The sequence below is a fragment of the Otolemur garnettii genome, unplaced genomic scaffold (assembly GCF_000181295.1).
Source record: "Otolemur garnettii isolate 467f Iridium unplaced genomic scaffold, OtoGar3 scaffold00042, whole genome shotgun sequence".
Classification (NCBI taxonomy): domain Eukaryota; kingdom Metazoa; phylum Chordata; class Mammalia; order Primates; family Galagidae; genus Otolemur; species Otolemur garnettii.
The window spans coordinates 9,633,308-9,654,613 of NW_003852437.1; the positions used below are offsets into that span (position 1 = coordinate 9,633,308).

At 42.2% G+C, this 21,306-nt stretch overlaps 1 protein-coding gene across 3 annotated transcripts in view; it reads left to right on the forward strand.

Moving 5' to 3' along the window:
* Nucleotides 1-21,306, forward strand: part of NHSL1 (NHS like 1) — a 146,192-nt gene that overhangs the window by 117,893 nt on the left and 6,993 nt on the right. For 2 of the 3 annotated variants that reach the window (XM_023513490.1, XM_003790287.3), the window contains exons 4-6: nt 2,500-2,692; nt 7,899-8,030; nt 17,918-21,148. In XM_023513490.1, coding sequence (XP_023369258.1) covers nt 2,500-2,692; nt 7,899-8,030; nt 17,918-21,148 — 3,556 coding nt within the window. The remainder of the gene's footprint in view (nt 1-2,499; nt 2,693-7,898; nt 8,031-17,917; nt 21,149-21,306) is intronic. The other variant, XM_023513491.1, reaches the window with a different exon arrangement.

Here is a 21,306-nt window from a genome sequence, read left to right on the forward strand (position 1 = left end):
CTTTGACTGTCTTTTAAGGATCTGTGTGAACTGTACAATTTAGTATCATAAGACATTAGTTACAAATGCTCAGTTTATAAATGGAGTGTATTTGTTAGTTTAATTACAGTTTTCTCTTTTTTTGAGATTAAGCCTCATTCTATTGCCCAGGCTAGCATGCCATGGCATCAGCCTAGCTCATAGCAACCTCAAACTCTTAGGTTCAAGCGATCCTCCTGCCTCAGCCTCCCAAGTAACTGGGACCACAGGCACTTGCCACAACACCTGACTGATTTTTCTACTTTTCATTTTTAGTAGAGATGAGGTCTCGCTCTTGCTCAGGCTGGTCTTAAACCTCTAAGCCCAAGTGATTCTCCCTCCCTGGCCTCTCAGAGTATTAGGATTACAGGCGTGAGCCACTGCATCTGGCATAATGACAAACATTATGTCACATTTTGCTTAGGTTGAAAAGAAACTAAATGATCATTTTATATATTAAGAACATAAAGTAAATATATTGAGGTGAAGTTTTTTGTTTCTTTTTTTTTTTTTGTAGAGACAGAGTCTCAGTTTATCGCCCTCGGTAGAGTGCCGTGGCATCATATAGCTCACAGCAACCTTCAATTCCTGGGCTTAGGTGATTCTCTTGCCTCAGCCTCCCAAGCAACTGGGACTACAGGCACCCGCCACAATGCCTGACTATTTTTCTGTTGCAGTTTGGCTGGGCCCGGGTTTGAACCTGTCACCCTCGGTATATGGGGCTGGCGCCCTACCCGTTGAGCTACAGGCACCTCCCAGAGATGAAGTAATTTTTTATATTTTTATTTCCCTAATGTCTTTATTATCATTACCCTCCTTGCAATAGAAGGAAAACATGGCTAGTTGTCAATTAACAACTTTGCCTTTTTGAAGTTATGTTTATGTGAGCACCACCTTTACGTCTGTGAGATTTAGCAGTTATAGACACTTCCACATTTAGCAGCTCTTTAGGTCCTAAGAATAACTCTGTGGGTGCAGAAGGTAGGCCATCAAAGCCCCATGTTACAGCAAAGAAAATGTCAAGGTTTAGAAACAAACTCAGGTTGGGATTCTCAGTCTCAAGCCCTATCCCCAACACCTAAATATAGGCATTGCTTTTGACATAGTCATAGTCTTTTTCAGATTTGTGGAGCTCTAGTATTGGTGAAATAAATACAGATATTTTGCAGCAAGATGAATTCAGTGGCATTCATCAGTGATGACTGTGTTCTTGGGTTTGAGATTTCTGAGCAGTGCATTTCTGTATATTTGTTACCTGTGTCTTCTTAGAAACTTGCATTATATCCAGAAAGGCATCCGTGCTTTATGAAGATAGATACACGTAAATCCTCACAAACATACTGTTAAATGAAAGCAACGTGTCCCAAAAGAGAACAGTGTGATTCCCTTTAGAGAAAGTTCAAACACAGGCACAACACAGCTGTGGTGTTAGAAGTCCAGATAGCACTTACCCTTGTTTGGGGATGTTTGGTGCGGGGGAGTGGGGTGCTGTATTGATCTGGGTGCCAGTCTTGCAGGTTTTCCTTTTGGGAAGGTTCACTGACTTTATTCTTATGTAAAATTCTTTCAAAAAGACCTGCTTTTCCTAAGTGGTGGTTTAAATGCTCTAGGCTTGAAGAGCAGTTCTTATACCTTTACTGTATAGTATAAACTACCATTTCTCCGCAAAAGTCCATTATCATTTTTTGTGCATGGTCCTAAGCAATACTCCATCCGTTTTGACTTCTTGGAGCTTCCTTCCCATAGAACCAACTGCCGCAGAGCCCTGGTGAAGCCCATCCTAAATGCTTCCAACACAACTTTCTTGCTTCCTGTCTTTTAAGGTGTTATGGGCAGAAAGGTATTAAAGAAGAGCTCTTCAGTGAGGACGTTCATCTGTATCAAAACAGACCCTGGCAGAAAGGTTTTCATGGAATTCTGCCAAGGCTCAGAGCAGAGCTTTAGTCAGTGTCTCATAATTTAACAATTTCACACTGATTTTTTTTCCCTCTATATAAATGGTTTCAGAAGAACACAGATAGTTCAACAACAATAGCTCTATCATTTTTGAAATGTGTCTTGAATCGGAGCCTCCAGGAAATAAGATTGAGTCTAGAAATGACTTCGAACAGAACTAAATTTTAATAAAAATGGAAACTGATGGCCACAGCCCTGATGTTTCCCTAGGCTTCTAATGTTAGAAGCTGTCCATAAGCTTTGTGACCACAGTACACAGAGGAAAAACGGAACTTGAAAGAGCAGGTGGGTCAGCAAAACCTTTTGCTGTCCTCACAGTTTCAGACTAAGGCCAGTGTGAGTCACGTATATTATGGGTCACCTCCTGGAGGATGAGCAAACCATTGCTTCTGTTCCTGAGTGGGCCCAATGTTTGTTTCCAGCTGCCTTTAAGTCAATCTAATTTGTTCAAAATAAGAAATGTATTTTGAAATGTTTCTGCCAGCTATTTATACGTTGTGGCTCCTGCCTCTTTTTTCTCTGCAGTGTTCTCTCTCTTCGTCAGAAGAAGAAAGATTTATTTCCATCAGGAGATCTAAAACGCCAACCTCAAATGACTTCTCTGACCTTAATACTCAGACGAACTGGACCAAGTCACTTCCACTGCCAACACCAGAAGAGAAGATGCGACAGCACGCCCAGATGGTCCAGGCTGATGTGGTTCCTATTAACATAACCGGTACGCTTTGCCAGGCTGACAGGTTCAGAATTCAGGATGTACTTGGGAGAAGGACAAGCTTTTTGTTATAGGTTCTTAGCATTTCATTTACACATCAAAGGTGAATAGCTAAGGTCTGGTTTATTGTTTAAGGAAGGGAATACTAAACTACGCATGTGTGTGCATACAAAATATTGATTACTTTTTAGTTTAGCAAACTATATCACCAAAGGTTGGTGTCAACTCAGGGTTCCAACTGTCCATGTAAAGAGTGTTTTTTAAATTAAATCTTAATAATGTTTTGGTTATACAGAAACATCTTCTAAATGTTATCCTGGCTTATCCTAATTTTTTATATGTGAAAAATTATGTATTTTCCATCCAAAGGGTTATTTTAAGTAACATGAATAGAAATAATGTAATTATTTAGTGGTTTTTCTGAATGACAGATTTTCTTCGTCTTTTCTCAAGTGGAAAAAGGGCAAAATTACTTCAAAGTATCAAGTGAATTAATAATGACTATAAAAGTATTTTTTAGAAACTTAATAGGGTGACAAAGTTGTATTTTGATTTTCATAATTTGTATTCCATAATCATCAAACAAAAATTAATTTCTTCTGAATATAACATGCATAGAATATGTTATACTGTCTAGAATATAAATTTTAATAACATACACAAAGCTCAAAGGTGATCTTTCATGAAATTAGAAGAGCTATTTAAAAAGATATCAAAATGTTCCTGCTTAATTACCACCATAGCCCACAACAAGCATGGGTCAATGGTTTGGGGCAGGTATAAAGTACAAAAACAGATGTGTTAAGCGTTAATAGCTTCAACTATTCGACTGTGTGTTTGATGGAAATAAATGGCTAATAGTGATCACTGATACTCAGTCCATAAAAAGTAGGGCCCACAGGGCCAGAACCTAAAAAAAAATCAGGTGGCCAAGAAGGATGAGTTTTCATAAAGAAGTAGGTTGGAAACCCATAGTATTCTTGCCGTGTTTCTGAGGCTACTGCTTTCTGCCATGGCATTGGTGAGTTTGTAAGGGGCTAATAACGTTTTGATAGTTACTGAAGGTTTGTTAAAACTTTAAATGTAATAAACAAATACATGAATCATTTTAATTCAACATACATTTTTCCACATTTATTTTACTTAAACCTTAAAATAGCCAGGGCATTTTAATCCTTTTTTTTCCCCCAAATAATATTGTTGATCTTTCTGAATATGTCTCTTATTTACCTAGCTCATATTTAAAAAAAATTTTTTTTCATTTGAAAATATGAAGGGACTACAAAAGTTTTTGTTTTGTGGATACTTTATACAGGATACAAGCCAGGGCTTTCAGCATGCCCATCACCAGAGTAGTGTTCAGTGTACCTGATGGGTCTTTACCCCAATCACTTTTTTTGGGGGGGGGGCAGGGCTGAGTTTGAACCTGCTACCTCTGGCATATGGGGCCGGCAGCCTACCCCTTTGAGCCAGAGGTGCTGCCCCCTAATCACTTTTTTTAAAGATTATTTTTAAAAGTAGCTATGTTTTAAGATAAAATAGAGTGTTTGTTGCTTGATGAAATACATGGGTGCCTATTTTCTGTAAGAAAATGAATGATATTATTTTATTGATTAAATTCAGGAGAAATGTAATTACATTGCATATGATTAAATGCCCATGAAATAATCTTACAAGATAAGATGATTGTGCTATGCAGTATGACACTCCTTAATGGAATTAGGATGAAATGCATTATCTTGAGATGAAGCGATTTAAAATAGAGTCACTAGAATTTCAGGAATAAAGAATTATTTGCAACAAATTATACCGTCACAAGAGAAGACAGTATCATATCTTTGAGCTTTAATTCTCCCATTTGATGACTAAATAGATAAGAATTAAATAGAGCTGAAAAGGAAGCCTTTAAAATGCCACCCAGGAAAGGTGAATGACAATAAAGAAAGAGCAATATGAGTTATGTCAAAATGCAATTTACTTTTAATTGAGTAATTAACATTTTGTAGAAATGTCAAAATTATATATAACATCTAATTACATATTTATTGATCCACTATCTAGATCTGTGTGTTCACATACACATGTATATATTTCTTAAATGATTAGTTTATCTAATCTTGTGTAAAAAAGAAAAAAAAGTTTGTTTTTTTTTTTTGAGACAGAGTCTCACTCTATTGCTCTGGGTAGAATGCTGTGGCATCATAGCTCACAGCAACCTCATACTCCTGGGTTCGAGCCATCCTCTTGCCTCAGCCTTCCAAATAACCGGAACCACAACACATGGCTAATTTTTCTATTTTTAGTAGAGACAGGGTCTCACTCTTACTCAGGCTGGTCTGGAACTTGTGAACTCAGGCAATCCACCTGCCTTGGCCTCCACGAGTGCTAGGATTACAGGCATGAACCACCTCATCTGGCCAAGAAGCAATAAATTTAACATTTCTACTTTGGGTGGTTGAATCAACATAGGTTATACTATTTCCTGCTCTGTGAGTTATGTATTTCTAAAGTCCTAGAAGATTTTTATTAGAAGATAAAAATGTATCTTCCTGTAGAGAATTGTCATATGCTCATTGATTAGGGTGAGCATTAAACCTCTGGTTTGATTTTTAGTAAGGCTTAGCAGGAAAAACATGCCAGTAAATATGTTTATTTCAAATCCAGAGTGTAGCCCACCAGACAGAGGTAGAACATTATGAGCTGCTGGCTGGAAAATTGATTTAATGTCTTTAGTTATAATCCTGAGGGCACTTGGCATGTTCTAAGAGGTGAAGAGAAAAAAGAATTAAATTGTACGTAAGTGTGTTCCGTAATCTGCCATGTGAGATGACACCTCTTCCACCTGATAAATGGAGGGGCAAACATACTGAAACAATTCTATACTGATGTTGAGTTACCTAAGTTTATTTCTAAGTAGTAACCATGACTAATGCAATTTTTCAGTGAAAGGGAGGGATTAAATTCAACAAATAATTACTGAATAACTACTTTGTACCAGGCATTAACTGAGCACTATAGGGTATGCTAAAGTACATGAGTCATAGTCCCTACTCTCAAAAAATGTATAAGGCGATGGAGGAGACAGGCATTTTAGGTCACAGTGCAAGATGAAGCGTATGGTGCTTTCATAGGGTATCCTTAGATGTTCACCCTTATCAAATGGCTTTTTCTTAATTTTCTTGGTGCTTGGGAGGTTTTAGCTTTTCTTTTTGCCTAGGAAGCAAAACTGGAGACTAAGTGCAACTTTCTATTAATGTTTTATCTACTTCTTTTTTTTTTTTTTGAGACAGGATCTTGCTATGTTGCCCAGGCTGGTCTTGATCTCCTGGGCTAAAGCGATCCTCTCACCTCAGCCTCCCTAGTAGCTGGGATTATAAGCACATGCTAGTTTTTTTCCCTTCTTACTGTCTTGCTGCAGGATCATTTTTTCCTCTGCTGCAGGAACTAGTAAACCACTGAAGTTGTGACTTGCCCCTTACAAGCACCATTTATGCGATCGCACACAGCGGCCCATTTTTTACAGCAATGGGGCCTTCTCGTATTTCAGGGTCTTCTCTCAATCATTTTTTATTTTATTTTTATTTATTTATTTGTTTGTTTGTTTGGCCGGGGCTGGGTTTGAACCCAACACCTCCAGCATTTGGGGCCAGCACCCTACCCTTTTGAGCCACAGGCACTGCCCATTCTCTCAATTGTTTCTATATCTCTTCACTAGCAACAGAGTTGCAAGCATTTGTTAAGTTTGCAAACATTTATTAAGTTGGTTCTTCAGTAGATAAAATGTGTTTTGATCATTCACATCTTTTATCCTCTGTTTTGGTTAAAGTTCGTAATTTATTCTTCTCAAAATAGAAGTTGCGTTGATGTGTTTTGATCGTTCACATCTTTTATCCTCTGTTTTGGTTAAAGTTCATAATTTATTCTTCTCAAAATAGAAGTTGCGTTGCCCACTGCATACCCACTTTGAATCAGTGTCAGTGTTGCTGAAAAGAATGAAAGTTTTTATACTCTTCTATGCATAAGATGCTAGAAGTTTGTAATTTTTCTGTATATATTTTAAAATTACTTTTTGAGGAAAATAACCATTCAAAAAGGCCAGTGCTGTAACACTTTCTTTCATGAAACTGGCAAGTAACTTAAAGCAGTCAATCAGTAACCGATGCTATTACAGACTTTATTATTTTCTCATTTCTCATGGTGTATTTAACACACAAGTTTACAGCCTAGCAGGAAAAAATGCCCTGTGGATGTGGCATTTCAGATTCGATTGGAACAGCACCTGAGTATGTCTGAATTAAAATCAAGTTTAAGAAGGAAATATGAGGGCAGCACCTGTGGCTCCAAGGAGTAGGGCGCTGGCCCGATATGCTGGAGGTGGCGGGTTCAAACCCAGCCTCAGCCAAAAACTGCAAAAAAAAAAAAAAAGAAGAAGAAGAAGAAGGAATTATGAAACTGAGAGAAGTGGTTCAGCTTTAACAACAGCAGTGCTCCTGGTGTCATCATGGCAAAAGTACTTTATCATTATAAGGCATTTCATTTTCATTATAGTTGTCAGAATCCTTGATTGAAGCAGAAGTTCTCCATTCGACTTGCTTCTTGTTTCATCACACAAGACAAGACGTTGTGTTTGTCTCTGGGGATCAACAAATAAACAAAATACAGTAGAACCTCCATAGGTGTTCAGCTCCCTACATCGGCCACCTCCTTAAGTTGACCATTTTCAGAGACTAGACATGTACCACATGCGCTCAGTGCAAGTTCCTTGTATTGACTAGTTCATTACAGTCTCTTGGGAGGTCAACTTACAGAGGTTCTACTGTATATTCATTGCCATCTCCACATACCTGCTGATGTGAGTGGTTTGGGGGACCAGAGGATATATGCGAGACAGTTCCAAAATGATCCATGTTTTTAAATAACACAATCACTTTTCCATTGTGTTATTAACAAATTCGCATGTGTTGCTCCAGCTCATCTGAAAATAAGATGAAGGTGCTTGCTTTGGAAGGACACGCAAATTGGAAAACAGCCTTATGATGATATTGTGCTTTCCTTCCCTTTCTGCCCTTCAGCATTCCTCATCATATGACTAGCTAACATCATTATTAATACCTTCTTATCATTTTACAACAAGCTTCTGGAAGAAAGTGCATGGTGTCAGCTTGCTTGAAAATAACATGGCTTTGCTTGTTCTACTACTCTGCATTAGGGGAGAATTTTGATCGCCAGGCCAGCCTTCGGCGGTCTCTAATTTACACAGACACTCTGGTAAGACGACCGAAGAAAGTCAAAAGGAGAAAGACTATTACAGGAGTCCCTGACAGCATACAGAAGGAGCTAGGTATGGCTCATCAGAACTGTATTCTCCTGCCCCCTCAGTGCTGCTCCGCAGGACTCCGCTAACCTCATTGGTGGTGCTTATAAAATCGATACATTCTGATAGCTGTTTGGTACCCTAAAGGGCCAGCTTCCTTCCTGAATGAGGCCTTAGGTACGAATCTTAATATCCCATGCAGACAGGTTTACTGGATGTTGGGGAGAAGGTACAGGGAGAAGAGCTTATATGAAAATGATTAACTGTGCTGATAGAAATTGATAGTTACGTCATCATCTCTGTGTACCTTGAACACTGGCATTCCCACCGTTAAATTTACTTTTCATTTAGATCTTAAGTTTTCTTAAAACTGAAAACTCATTCTAGGACTTCAGACTATGAATGTAGATTTCACCGTTTATCCTGACAATACTGGTGGTATTTTGTCATCAGAAACAGCAGTCTGGGATTATCAGGAAATGTCAGCATGGTGGAAAATAGTCATTTATATTATATAATGCCTTCATTACTTTCAAAGAAACAAGTTCAGTTTCTTTAGTCAGTATTTTTTAACCTGGGATAACAGCCAGAAACAGAAAAAGATTTTTGGCTGCAGGAAAGGGTTGTTTGGTTCATTATTCACCTGTCCATTTTCTTTCTGCTTATCTTTATATGTGTCAGATAATCCTCTCATTCTCCTCTTTCTATATTAACTTCCTCTCCCTGTATTTTTATGGGGCCCAGCAGAAATATCTGCAGAGCAGCAAAGTGCAGCTCCTGGGTCAGGGGTAGTGCTGATGCCAGTTTGCTTGGGGCTGAACCCCAGCCCTGGCACTCACTCCGAGTGTCCTCGGGGGCTTCACTTCTCTGAGTCTGCTTCCTCACTTAACAGATGGGGGTTGGTGATACAACCTACTTCATAGGGTTGTTTGAGGACTAAACGAATTTATAGATGTGACGCACTTAGCACCTGACACTACTATAATCCTAATAGCTCCTTGGGGTCACTGTCATAGAGAACTTCATACTACTATCTTGAAATTTGCCTCTTCCTTTGTGGCCAACCTATGGACTTCTTCTCTGAGACAGTAGAACCTCCGTAGGGACCACCTTTCTACCTACGTTGACAGCCTCATTCAGTTGATCTAATTTTCATGGACTGAACATGCACCACATGGACATGTCAGTACAGCAGGCCTAATTCCTTCTGTTGACCACCTCTGTACGTTAACCAGTTTGTTACAGTCCCTTGAGGGGTCAAGTTACAGAGGTTCTACTGTAGTCATCGTCACCCGATGTTTTTATTTACTTTTATCTACTATCAAAGTTTACACTCTAGAAACTGAGTCATTATTTCTGAAATTGCCTAATAGTCTTTTAGTAAAATGAGTTTTACTCAGCCATAGTAATCATGCTGCCTTGAGGTTGCGTTTCAGCTTCTGGGTGCTGGGTGCTGCAGACATCGTGCTCATGTTTCTTTCTGCCCCAGTGACCGTGCCTGAGCGCCCTGTGTTGGGGAGGGCAGACTCCCTCACCTTTGCCTGGCATGTCCTGTCTTACTGCCATCCAGTCCTACAGTGTGTGTGTCCTGCCCTCCAGACGGCAGCAGCCGTTGGACAAGAGGACAATGCTTTGCCTGTGCTCTGGGTGGCTCCAGTGACCCAAATGGCACACGGTGCTTCTTACTGCATAAGGAAAGGGTTCATTAGGAGCAAGAGCAAGACTGCAACTGCCCCGTGGGGTTTCTGACATCTGGTTCTTGGCCCACACGCTACTGCTTTCAGTGGGCCACTTCCGCCGGAGCCACCGGAGGCCTCCAGGCACTGGCCCGCAGCCTGGAGGCACTGGCCCTTTGCCTTACTGACCCTGTGTGCTTTCTCCCTCTCCCCTCGGCTTTCTGTGTCTTATTCTTTCAGACTTTTTCTTTGTTAATTCTCACAGTGACAGCTAACTACTTTAAGAAGCTAGTTTGTATTCACTTGTTCCATAGATATTTAGCGGGGTAATTTCTTCAAGCACTTTGGTTACATTTATTATACTTTGGTCTTTTAGGAGATGTGCCGTGAGGCAATGACTTTAAGGACAGGTGGTTAGGTCCCTTGTAAGATGAGAGCGTGGATGTCTTGAGGTAAGCTACATTTTAAGTGGCTTCCCAACCAAAATAGTTGACCACCTTCAACAGGTTTTGGATGACTGTGGAGGTGACCCTAATTGTCTACATACACACAGAGTATGAGCCCTGCAGTGAGAGAGGTATACACTTTGTCATTTTTATTTGTGAAACTACCAGATAACTCAGCTATTTCTTTGATCTTACTGGAATGATCTAGTCAGCTAGGTAATTCATGTCTTCCTTAAACTGGATATTTTCTGCTTTTTGTTTGTTTGTTTGGTTGGTTGGTTTTTACATTGAGTAATTTTGAAATCAGTGATGAGAGTACAGGAAACTACACTAATGCTGGAAGAGGGAAAACGGCTTTCCCCACATCATCCATGTCGTGACCGTTGCCAGACATGACACCATCAATGACGTTGCAGTCAGTGACATTACCTGGATCACAGCTGGAGGTCAGCTGAGGCAGCTGCATCGAGGCCAGAGCTAGTTTAGAAAGAAAAAAAAATTAGATAAGGACTCCAGTTTTCTAAGTAGGCTAGTTAGAGGATTGGTGGCTAGAGTCAGGGATAGCATTTGAACACAGTTTTATTTAGCAAAAGAATTAGATCATATATTTATTTATTCTGTCCTTACAAGATTTTTGGATGATCTTGTCTTTTCTCCCAATATTTTGCACTTAGAAGGATGTCATTTTGGAGGTCTTATGCTACCTAACTAATAATTATCAAAAGTAGATACTTCTTATTTTCCTTAAAATTAGTTCTCCTGTAGATATAAAATATAAGGAGAAAGTGTGGCAAAGTTAAACATATTAGACAAGAAAGAAAATGATTATCTGGAGATGAGGTATTCACTAGTAAAGATGCAACTTCTCCACTAGAGATTGCCCAAGTTGTCAAAGACTTTGGATTTTTAAAATTTTAACTATACAGAGATGCTTCTATGAATTGGAAAATTATATTTAATTATCTGCAGTTTTTACTTGGATGTCTGTAAATAGTGGACTCTTCCTCTGAGGTAGTAAAATGTACCATACAATAGTATATGGCCCTTTCAAATCAAGGTCTGGCATTTAATGTTTACTTCCATAATGTATCTGATAACTTACAATTTGTTGTCTTCCATTTAAATGAATTGGGCATTTCGATTTTTTTTCTTTAATCTTAAAACTACACAGAAACTTATCTGAATATTACATAATGAAGTTTCATCTTTGAGAATCAGATAGGACTATTTTATTGGTATATAATTATGTTTGGCTACTGAATTCATCCCCATGTGAATTCTCTAAGCAGATAAAGCCTCACTTAAAGGAATCGCTTTATAAATAATTTTTGATAGCTGGTCCCAGGAACATTACTAAAGACCTGGCAAGACTTTTGAAAAAATTCATACACTAAACCTTAAATAAATGAATTCATAGATTCTTATCCTTAATTATATTTATTTTTTAGAAATTAGAGATCTCTGATAGTATTATTAACAAGAAAGGGAGAAATTATACGTAATTATTTCTTTAGGTTATTATTTATTTATTTTTGAGACAGAGTCTCACTATGTCATTCTGCTGTGACATCACAGCTCACAGCAACCTCAAACTCTTGGGCATAAGTGATTCTCTTGCCTCAACCTCCCAAGCAGCTGGAACTACAGGCACCCACAGCAATGCCTGGGTATTTTGTTGCAGTTGTCATTGTTGCTTAGCAGGCCCAGGCCAGGGTCGAACCTGCCAGCCTGGGTGTATGTGTCTGGCGCCCTGCCTACTGAGTTATGGGCACCACCCTAGGTTATGGCTTTTTTTGTTTGTTTGTTTTTGCAGTTTTTGGCTGGGGCTGGGTTTGTTTTTTGTTGTTGTTGTTTTTTGAGACAGAACCTCAAGCTGTTCCCCTGGGTAGAGTGCTGTGGCATCACAGCTCACAGCAACCTCCAACTCCTGGGCTCAGCAAGTTTCCTGCCTCCACCTCCCAAGTAGCTGGGACCATAGGCACCTGCCACAACATCTGGCTATTTATTTTTTGGTTGCAGCCATCATTGTTGTTTGGCGGCCCAGGCTGGATTCGAACCTGCCACCTTAGGTGTATGTGGCTGGCGCCTTAGCCACTTGAGCCAAAGGCGCCAAGCCCTGGGGCTGGGTTTGAACCTGCCACTTCTGGCATATGGGGCCAGCACCCTATTCCTTTGAGCTGCAGGCACCGCCCTAGGTTATGTTTTAATATCAGATAAATCCCATCAAGATTATTTATTTATTTGTTTATTCATTTTCTTTTAACAATTTTTTTATTAAATCATAACTGTGTACATTAATGCATTTATGGGGTACAATGAGCTGATTTTATATACAATTTGGAATGCTTACATCAAACTGGTTAACATAGCCTTCACCTCACTTACTTAATTATTGTGTTAAGACATTTATATCCATCAAGATTTTGAGCAACACCTAAGTGGTCTAAATTTGTTTGTAGTTTTTGTTTTCTTCTTTAATCAATTTGGCCATACCTCAGAGAGATTGCAGATTTTATTCCATACCTCCATGATAATGCGTATATCACAATACAGTGAATCATATAATTATTTTTGTTTCCCAGTGCATGTAAAAGTTACGTTTGTACTGAACATAACGTAGTCTGTGAAGTGTGTAATAGCATTATCTTTTTAAAAAATGTACATACCTTAATTTAAAAATACTTTATTGCTAAAGAAAATGCTAACAGTCATTGGTGGGATCACACCTATGGTTCATCTTACAAGGGTACGTGTGAATCTTTCTAAATGTAGAGTATGTCTTAACACAATAACTAAGAAAATGACACAAAGGCTATGTTAACCAGTTTGATGAAAATATTTCAAATTGTGTATAAAAACAGCACACTGTACCCCATGACTGTATTAATGTACACAGCTATGATTTAATTAAAAAAAAAAAAGAAAATGCTAACAATCATCTGAGCCTTGAAAGGTTTGTGATCTTGCTGGTGGAGGGCCTTGCCTCAGCGTTTGCTAAAGGTTGAGGTGGCTGGGCTAATTTCTTAAAGTAACACAGTAAAGTTTGCCATACAACAGACTCTTCCTTTCAGGAAAGATTCCTATACAGAATGCAATACTATCTGATTGCATTTTACCCATGTAGAACTTCTTGCAAAATTGAAGTAATACTCTCAAATCTTGCCACTGCTTTATACAGCAAGTTCATAAAATATTCTAAATCCTTTGCTGTCATTTCAACAATATTCACCACATCTTCGCCAGGAGTAGATTCCATTTCAAGAAACCGCTGTTATTGCTTCTCCATAAGAAGCAATGCTTTCAGGTTGGATAATGAGACTGCACCAATTCAGTCACATCTGCAGGCTCCACTTCTAATTCTCGTTTTCTTGCTATTTCTACCACATGGGCAGGTACTGCCTGCTCTGAAGTCTTGAATCCCTCAAAGTCATGGTTGGAGTCAGCTTCTTCCAAACTCATGTTAATGCAATATTTTGACCTTCTCCCATGAATCACAACTGTTTTCAAAGACATCCAGAATGGTTCATCCTTTCCAGAAGGTTTTCAGTTTACTTTGCTCAGATTCGTCAGAGGAACCTTACAAAATGTATTCCTAAGTAATAAGAAATAATGTTCAGGGTCGGTGCCTGTGGCTCAAGTGGCTAAGGCGCCAGCTACATACACCTAAGGTGGTGGGTTCAAATCCATCCCGGGCCTGCCAAACAACAATGATGGCTGCAACCAAAAAATAGTCGAGCGTTGTGGCGGGCACCTGTGATCCCAGCTACTTGGGAGGCTGAGGCAGGACACTCACTTGAGCCCAGGAGTTGGAGGTTGCTCTGAGCTGTGATGTTATAGCACTCTACCCAGGGGGACAGCTTGAGGCTCTGTCTCAAAAAAAAAAAAAAAAGAAAGAAAGAAAGAAAGAAAAAACAAAAAGAAATAATGTTCAATAGGACTTGAAAGTCAAAATTATTCCTTGGTCCGTAGGCTACAGAACAGATGTTGTGTTAGCAGGCATGAAAACAACATTCATCTCTTTGTACATCTCCATCGGAGTTCTTGTCAATGAAAGGAATCTTTTTTTTCTGGGCAGTAGGTCTCAATAGTGGGCTTAAAATATACACCATGTACAGCAAGGTAGACAGCACAGTATACCATGCTGTAAACATCTAGGCTTTGTTGTTCCCTTTATATATACAGCATGGACAGAGCAGAATTAGCATAATTCTTAAGAACTCTAGGATTTTCTTTCTTTTTTTTTTTTTTTGCAGTTTTTGGCTGGGGCCGGGTTTGAACTCGCAAACCTCTAGTATATGGGGCCGGCGCCCTACTCCTTGAGCCACAGGTGCCGCCCAGAACTCTAGGCTCTTCTAAACATTAAATGAGCATTGGTTTCAATTTCATAGTCACCAGCTGCATTAACCCCCAGTAAGAGTGTTGGCCTTTCCTTTGAAGCTTTAAAGTATTGGCTTCTCTTCTCTAGCTATGAAAGTCCTAGATGGGATCCTCTCTAATAGAAAGCTGTTTCATCTGCATTGAAAATCTGTTCTTTAATGTAGCTACTTTCATCAATTATTGTTGCTAGATCTTCTGTATAACTTGCCACTTCACCTTGCTGGTTTATGTTTTAGAGAAGGCTTCTTACCTTAAACCTCGTGAACTTACCTCTGTTAGCGTCCAGGTTTTCTCGCAGCTTCCTCACTTCCCTCAGACTTCATGGAATTTGAAGAGAGTTAGGACCTTATTCTAGGTTAGGCTCTGGCTTAAGGGAATGTCATGGCTGGTTATATCTTCTATCCAGACCGCTACAACTTTTTCCATATCAGTAACGAGGCTGTTTGCTTTCTTATCATTCATGTGTTCCCTAGCATAGAACTTTTAATTTCCATCAAGAACTTTTCCTCTATATTTACAGCTTAGCTAATTGGTACAGGAGGTCTGGCTTTTAGCCTGTCTGGGATTTTGACAAGCTTTCCTCACTAAGCTTAATCATTTTGGTGTTTGATTTAAAGTAAGAAAGGAAGCCTGAGGAGAGAAAGATGGGGGATCGTCTGGTAGGGGGAGCAGTCAGAACACACAGTATCTACCCATTAATTTTTCTGTCTTATTTGAGTGTAGTTTGTGGCCCACCAAAACAATTATAATGGCAACATCAAAGATCACTGGGTGGGCACAATGATAGTGGCTCATGCCTATAATCCTGATACTCTGGGAGGCTGAAGTAGGAGGAATGCTTGAGGTCAGGAGTTCCAGACCAGCCTGATCAAGAGTGACAGTCTGTCTCTACTAAAAATAGAAAAAATTAGCCTGGTGTGGTGACCTGTGCCTGTAGTCTCAGCTACTCAGGAGGCTGAGGCAGGAAGATGGCTTTAAGCCTGGAAGTTAGAGGTTGCAGTGAGCTATAATGATACCACTGCACTCTAGTCAGGGCAACAGAATGAGACTCTGTGTTAGAAAAAAAAACTGATCATAAACCTCATGACAGATACAGTGAAAAAGTTTAAAATATTGCAAGAATTAACAAAATGTGACATAGAGACATGGAGCGAGCACGTGCTGTTGGAAAATTGGCACCAACAGACTTACTCCACACAGGGTTGCCACAGACCTTCGATTTCTTTTTTTTCTTTTCTTTCTTTCTCTTTTTTTTTTTTTTGGAGACAGAGCCTCAAGCTATCCCTCTGGGTAGAGTGCTGTGACATCACAGCTCACAGCAACCTCCAACTCCTGGGCTCAAGCGAGTCTCCTGCCTCAGCCTCCCAAGTAGCTGGGACCACAGGTGCCTGCCACAATGCCTGGCTATTTTTTGGTTGCAGCCATCATTGTTGTTTTGGAGGACTGGGCTGGATTCGAACCTGCCACCTTAGGTGTACGTGGCTGGCGCCTTAGCCACTTGAACCACAGGCACTGAGCCAAACCTTCGATTTCTTAAGAAACAACAACAAAAACCAATTATCTGCAAAATACAATAAAGTGAAATGCAATAAAATGATGTATCCCTGTATAGCTCTCATCCACAACTTACAGTATTATGAAGCTTTTTATACTGTGAAAATAATGAAGAGTCTGTTTGGGAAATAGAATTTTGCTGGTTCTTAAGATAAAGTAGATGTCAGTTTCTTGTATGTATTTAAAATCCCTAGGAAATAATTGTTGTAATAAGAATGTTATATTTAGCTGTAGATGGTGAAGAATTGGCTACATTTCTACTTCTGAAGTCTAGAATGGCTTTACATTCAAAATTATTACCCCAAAGCATTAGGATTTTGTTTATGGCATCTAAAGACAATTAAATATCTCCCATTAATCCCATGCAAATACTATTACAGTTTTGTAAGAAAAAGATGTTACAACCCATTGCTGAACAGAATGAAGTATTTTGAATGTTTAGAATTGAACTTGTATAAACTGAAACACCAGTTACAAGTCAACCTCCTGTCTTCTAAATGGCCAAATGGCAAAAACTTACACCTTTTTTTCTTTTCTCAAACTGGACTTTTCTTCTGCTTCTGCCCTTTTGCTTATTTCCCCTCTTTCTAAAAGATAGCCTCCTGTGTCTGTCTGTCTGTGTCTCTGTCTGCATTCAGTGAGTGCATATTTAGTAGAGGGTAGAGACAGGACATAGATCCTCTTTGCTAAAGACCCAAGTATACTTGCACACGGCTGCCATTTTAGTAATAGCCTTTGCAATCCAGACAAGCAAAAGGCTTTATATAGCCAATCCATGCAATGGTTAAATTACATGGGGGTGGAAGGAAGTCCCATTACATCAGTGTCACGACCAGGCGTCCACTGCTGCAGATGGCTGTGCTGGACTCGTGTTGCCCAGCAAAGCCCAAGCCTGGGGTACTTTTGGGTCCTCACTGAATGAAGAAAACACAGTGAGGACTGTGGTTTTACTACTGTTTTGAAAGATTTAAGTTGTCCTAAGGATTGACTGATTTTTTTTTTTCTCAGTACCCTGGGGTAAGCTTTTGGCTTTGTGACTTTTTTCTTTTAAGCTCTTTTCTTCTTGGGTAGTCTGAAACCTGTTTATCTACCAGTAAGGTTTTCCCTCCTCTACTACCTTCTCTGCTGTTCTTCGTGTTTCTTTCTTTAACATGCTATTCTTGGTTTGGCTGTAAAGACTAATGAATTAGCCTGATTTAAAGGAACGTTCACTGGATCAGTTCCTGCTGGTTTCCCTCATGAGAACACAACAGATTGCTGTTGAGTTTTGAATGTCACCAACAGACAGATGATAATGGCTTACGATGGATAATTAAATGTTTGAAGCACAAATGGATCTGTAAATCAGTTTTCTTTTTCTTAGGATTTCCTTGGGCCATAAAGAATTAATATAATCAGCACTGTTTTATACCAGTATCCCTCAGACCTGGTCTCTCTGTGACTGTGCTGTTCAGTTACTGCGTTCATCTGTCATGGGAAAGATGTGTCATTGCCCGACAGACACTCTGTCTGTGCAGATACTAGTAGGGAAAAGGCTACTTTGAAGACTTTACCAAAAGGTGCTTATTTGAAAAGTAAATACTTCACAGAGCACTCAGTGACCTTGATCTCTATGGGATTACCTGAGAGTTCTATATGTAGCACTCAAGCTACAGAGGGGTTTGAAAATAAGGATTTTTATTTTAAAGCTGTCAGTAACTATTTTAATGCACTTAGGTTACCTATAGGAGAAAAGAAACTAAATCAAGTAGACAAGTTTTGGGTTTTTTCTAAATCACAACAGTCAGAGGAGGCGAGGGTACAGGTGATGAACTTCGGGTTTTCATTTCAGGTAACAAGCCCCTTTCTGCTTTATCTCCAGCCTCTGGCACTGGCCAAGATGATGTTGGTGGTCAGTCAGTGTTTGCCCCAGACCACTACCCTACACTAGGAAGGCTTGATAGCTACCGGCCTGCTGGGCAGCGCTCAGAAACCAGGGACTCCAGCTGTCAGACTGAGGACATGAAAGTCGTGCCACCATCCATGAGAAGAATCAGGGCGCAGAAGGGGCAAGGCATTGCTGCCCAAATGAGCCACTTCTCTGGCTCCTCTGGCAACATGTCTGTGCTAAGCGATTCTGCGGGTATCGTGTTCCCGTCCCGCCTCCACAGCGATGCTGGTTTCCACAGTCTGCCGCGTTCAGGAGCAAGGGCAGACATGCAGCCCCTCGAGCCGAGGCTGAGTGCCCCGGGCCCTGCAAGAGACACGGGGGGCACTTTCCCCTACCAGAGGAGTAATCCACAAGTGGATGAACACTTAGGATATTTAGGGGATGCCTCGAGGACGGGAGCACTTTTGAGGCCCAAATCCCAGGAGCTGAGGCACTTTGAGAGTGAAAATGTAACAAGCCCAGCGTGTGTGGTGTCTCCTCATGCGACCTATTCCACCAGCATCATCCCAAATGCTACACTTTCTTCCTCTTCAGAGGTCATTGTTATTCACCCTGTTCAGAATTCAGGGTTGCTGGACAGTAAAATCACCAGCTCATCCTCATACATGAAGATAAAATCCAGAGACCACCTCATCTCCAGGCACACTGTGAAAGATGACCCTCAGTCTCCCCGCCGTCACTGGAGTGAGGGCCACCCAGCTGTTCTTTCACGAGCCTTAGACACCCATTCCCCTGGTGCATCCACACTGTTGTCTCTCTCTGATTCCTCAGTCTCTTTAAGTGCAAATAGGGAGAATGGGTCCCAAGTTGTGCCCTATAATTGCAGAAGCAACACACGCTTCCCAGCCCACCCTCAGGATGTGGATGGCAATAGCGAGTCTAGTTATTCAGGGGGTGGAGGACAGGGTAGCTCGGAGCCCTGGGAATACCAAGCCTCAAGTAATGGGCAGGCATCCCCGCTGAAGCCACCTGTGGCAACTCCTGGGTACTCCACACCAGCAAGTAACATGAGCAGCTGCAGTTTGGACCAAACATTCAACAAAGAGGATGCAGGATCGCTGTACTCTGAGGACCACGACGACTACTGCACATCTGTGCACTCTGACTCCAGACGTGCGTCTGGGAATCTGTGCAATAGCAGCGATGGCTTCAGGAACCCTCGGCACAGCGTGGTCAATGTGTTTGATGGAAGAGCTCAGAAAAACCAAGGGGACAGGTCGAATTGGAATGATAAGTCCCTTTCAAGAAACATCTCTCTGAAGAAAGCAAAGAAGCCTCCCCTGCCACCCTCCCGGACAGACTCCCTCCGCAGAGTTCCCAAAAAGAACGGCCAATCCAATGGGCAGGTGCTCAATGAGCACCTTATCGCCTCGCTCCAGCACTCGCTGCACCTGAGCCTCCCAGGCAAGGGCGGCAGCTCGCCCTCTCATAGTCCCTGCAGTGACCTGGAGGAGCCCTGGCTGCCCCGGTCACGGAGTCAGAGCACCGTCAGCGCCAGCAGCAGCCTAACTTCCACCACCGCCCCCAACGTCTACTCCCTGTGTGGGGTCACTCCATCACAGAGCGATACCAGCAGCGTCAAGTCAGAGTACACGGACCCGTGGGGTTACTACATTGACTACACAGGCCTGCAGGAAGATCCGGGCACCCCAGGAGGGGGCTGCTTGGCTGGCAGCGGAACGCCCGCTGGAAATGGCCTCGTCCGCCCTGTCCAGGAAGGGCCCAGGGCCGTCCCGCCACAAGTACCCAGTGGTTCGGTTAAACCAAAGATCACATCGCCAGAGAAGTCACATAGAGTCACTTCTCCATCCAGTGGGTATTCTAGCCAGTCAAATACACCCACAGCTCTCACCCCTGTGCCTGTGTTTTTAAAATCCATGTCACCAGCAAATGGGAAGGGGAAGCCCAAGCCCAAGGTGCCAGAAAGGAAGTCCTCTCTGATATCCTCAGTGTCCATTTCCTCATCGTCTACTTCTCTGTCCTCTAACACCTCTACAGAAGGAAGCGGCACAATGAAGAAACTGGACGCAGCATCAGCCTGTCCCCCAGTGCCCCCCACTCCTCTCCCAGGCCCCTTCCTCCCGCCTCCCCCGCCCTTGGCCGACTGTCCTGAGGGCTGTGCACTGCCTCCCTCTCCTGTATTCCCCCCTCCGCCACCTGAAGCTCTCACTCCCTTCTGCTCCCCACCTGATGGGTGCCTTCCTCCTGCCCCCGCTTCACTGAGCCCCCCTTTTCCACATTCTTCTGTGCCCTTACCATTGCCTCCACCTGTCCTACCCTCCTCGGAGCCTCCACCTGCCCCTCCTCTGGACCCCAAATTCATGAGAGACCCCAGGCATTCTTGCCCTAGCTCTAGCCAGCCAGACTCCTCCCGGGAGGCCTTCAGGCCGCCTTCCACTAGGGAGGAGAGCAGCAGACCCCCCATGCCCCTCATAACCACAGAAGCGCTGCAGATGGTGCAGCTGAGGCCGGTGAGGAGGAACTCAGGCACCGGGCCGGCTCTGTCATCTGAACCAACAGCTCAGGAAAAACGAACTTCAGTTGCTCCACAGTACCACTTAAAGCCATCTGCCTTCCTGAAATCCCGAAATAGCACACATGAAATGGAGAATGAAAGCCAGCTTGCCTCCGTGACAAGCTCACTCCGGTCGCCTGCCAAGAGCTCGAGTCAGGGTGACCATGGCAGTGCAGCCGAGCACGGCGGCGGCCTGTGGAGTGCCAGGGACGCAGGGGCTCAGACCAGCCCCAGAACTGCCCAGCTCCCCAACTCTTCACCCAGCAGGAAGCCACCGCCCATTTCTAAGAAGCCCAAACTGTTCCTAGTGGTGCCACCTCCACAGAGAGATTTCACAGCGGAGCCCGCAGAGAACGTGAGCGAAGCCCTCCGAGCTGTGCACAGCCCCACGAGGGGAGAGGAGGGCCCTGCCCACAATGAGGCAGGAGAGAGTCCCGCAGCCCGAGCTGGCTCTCATGCGACGCATCCTGGCAGCTTGGTTCTTGAGGAAAGAGCTGCAGAATCTGTGTCCCCAGGCACGGTGGAAGCCAATGTCCCCATGGTACAGCCTGATACCTTACCTGGCCCCCAGCAGGAAGAGCCAGCCGAGAACAGTGAGGATGGTGGAGGTGACGTGGAGAGCTGCCTGTCTAGACAGGATGGAGAGGGTGAGTCTGGCTTCTCTGTCCTGTGACCTCTGAGCATCTGCAGCTGAGCCAAGTAGGGCTGCCCAATGCTACCATGTGGAGCCCAGGTAGATCCTATTAGATTCATGTCAAAGCCAAACAGTATGTGGGCTTCCTGTGCCACTGAACAGGGTAAGTGA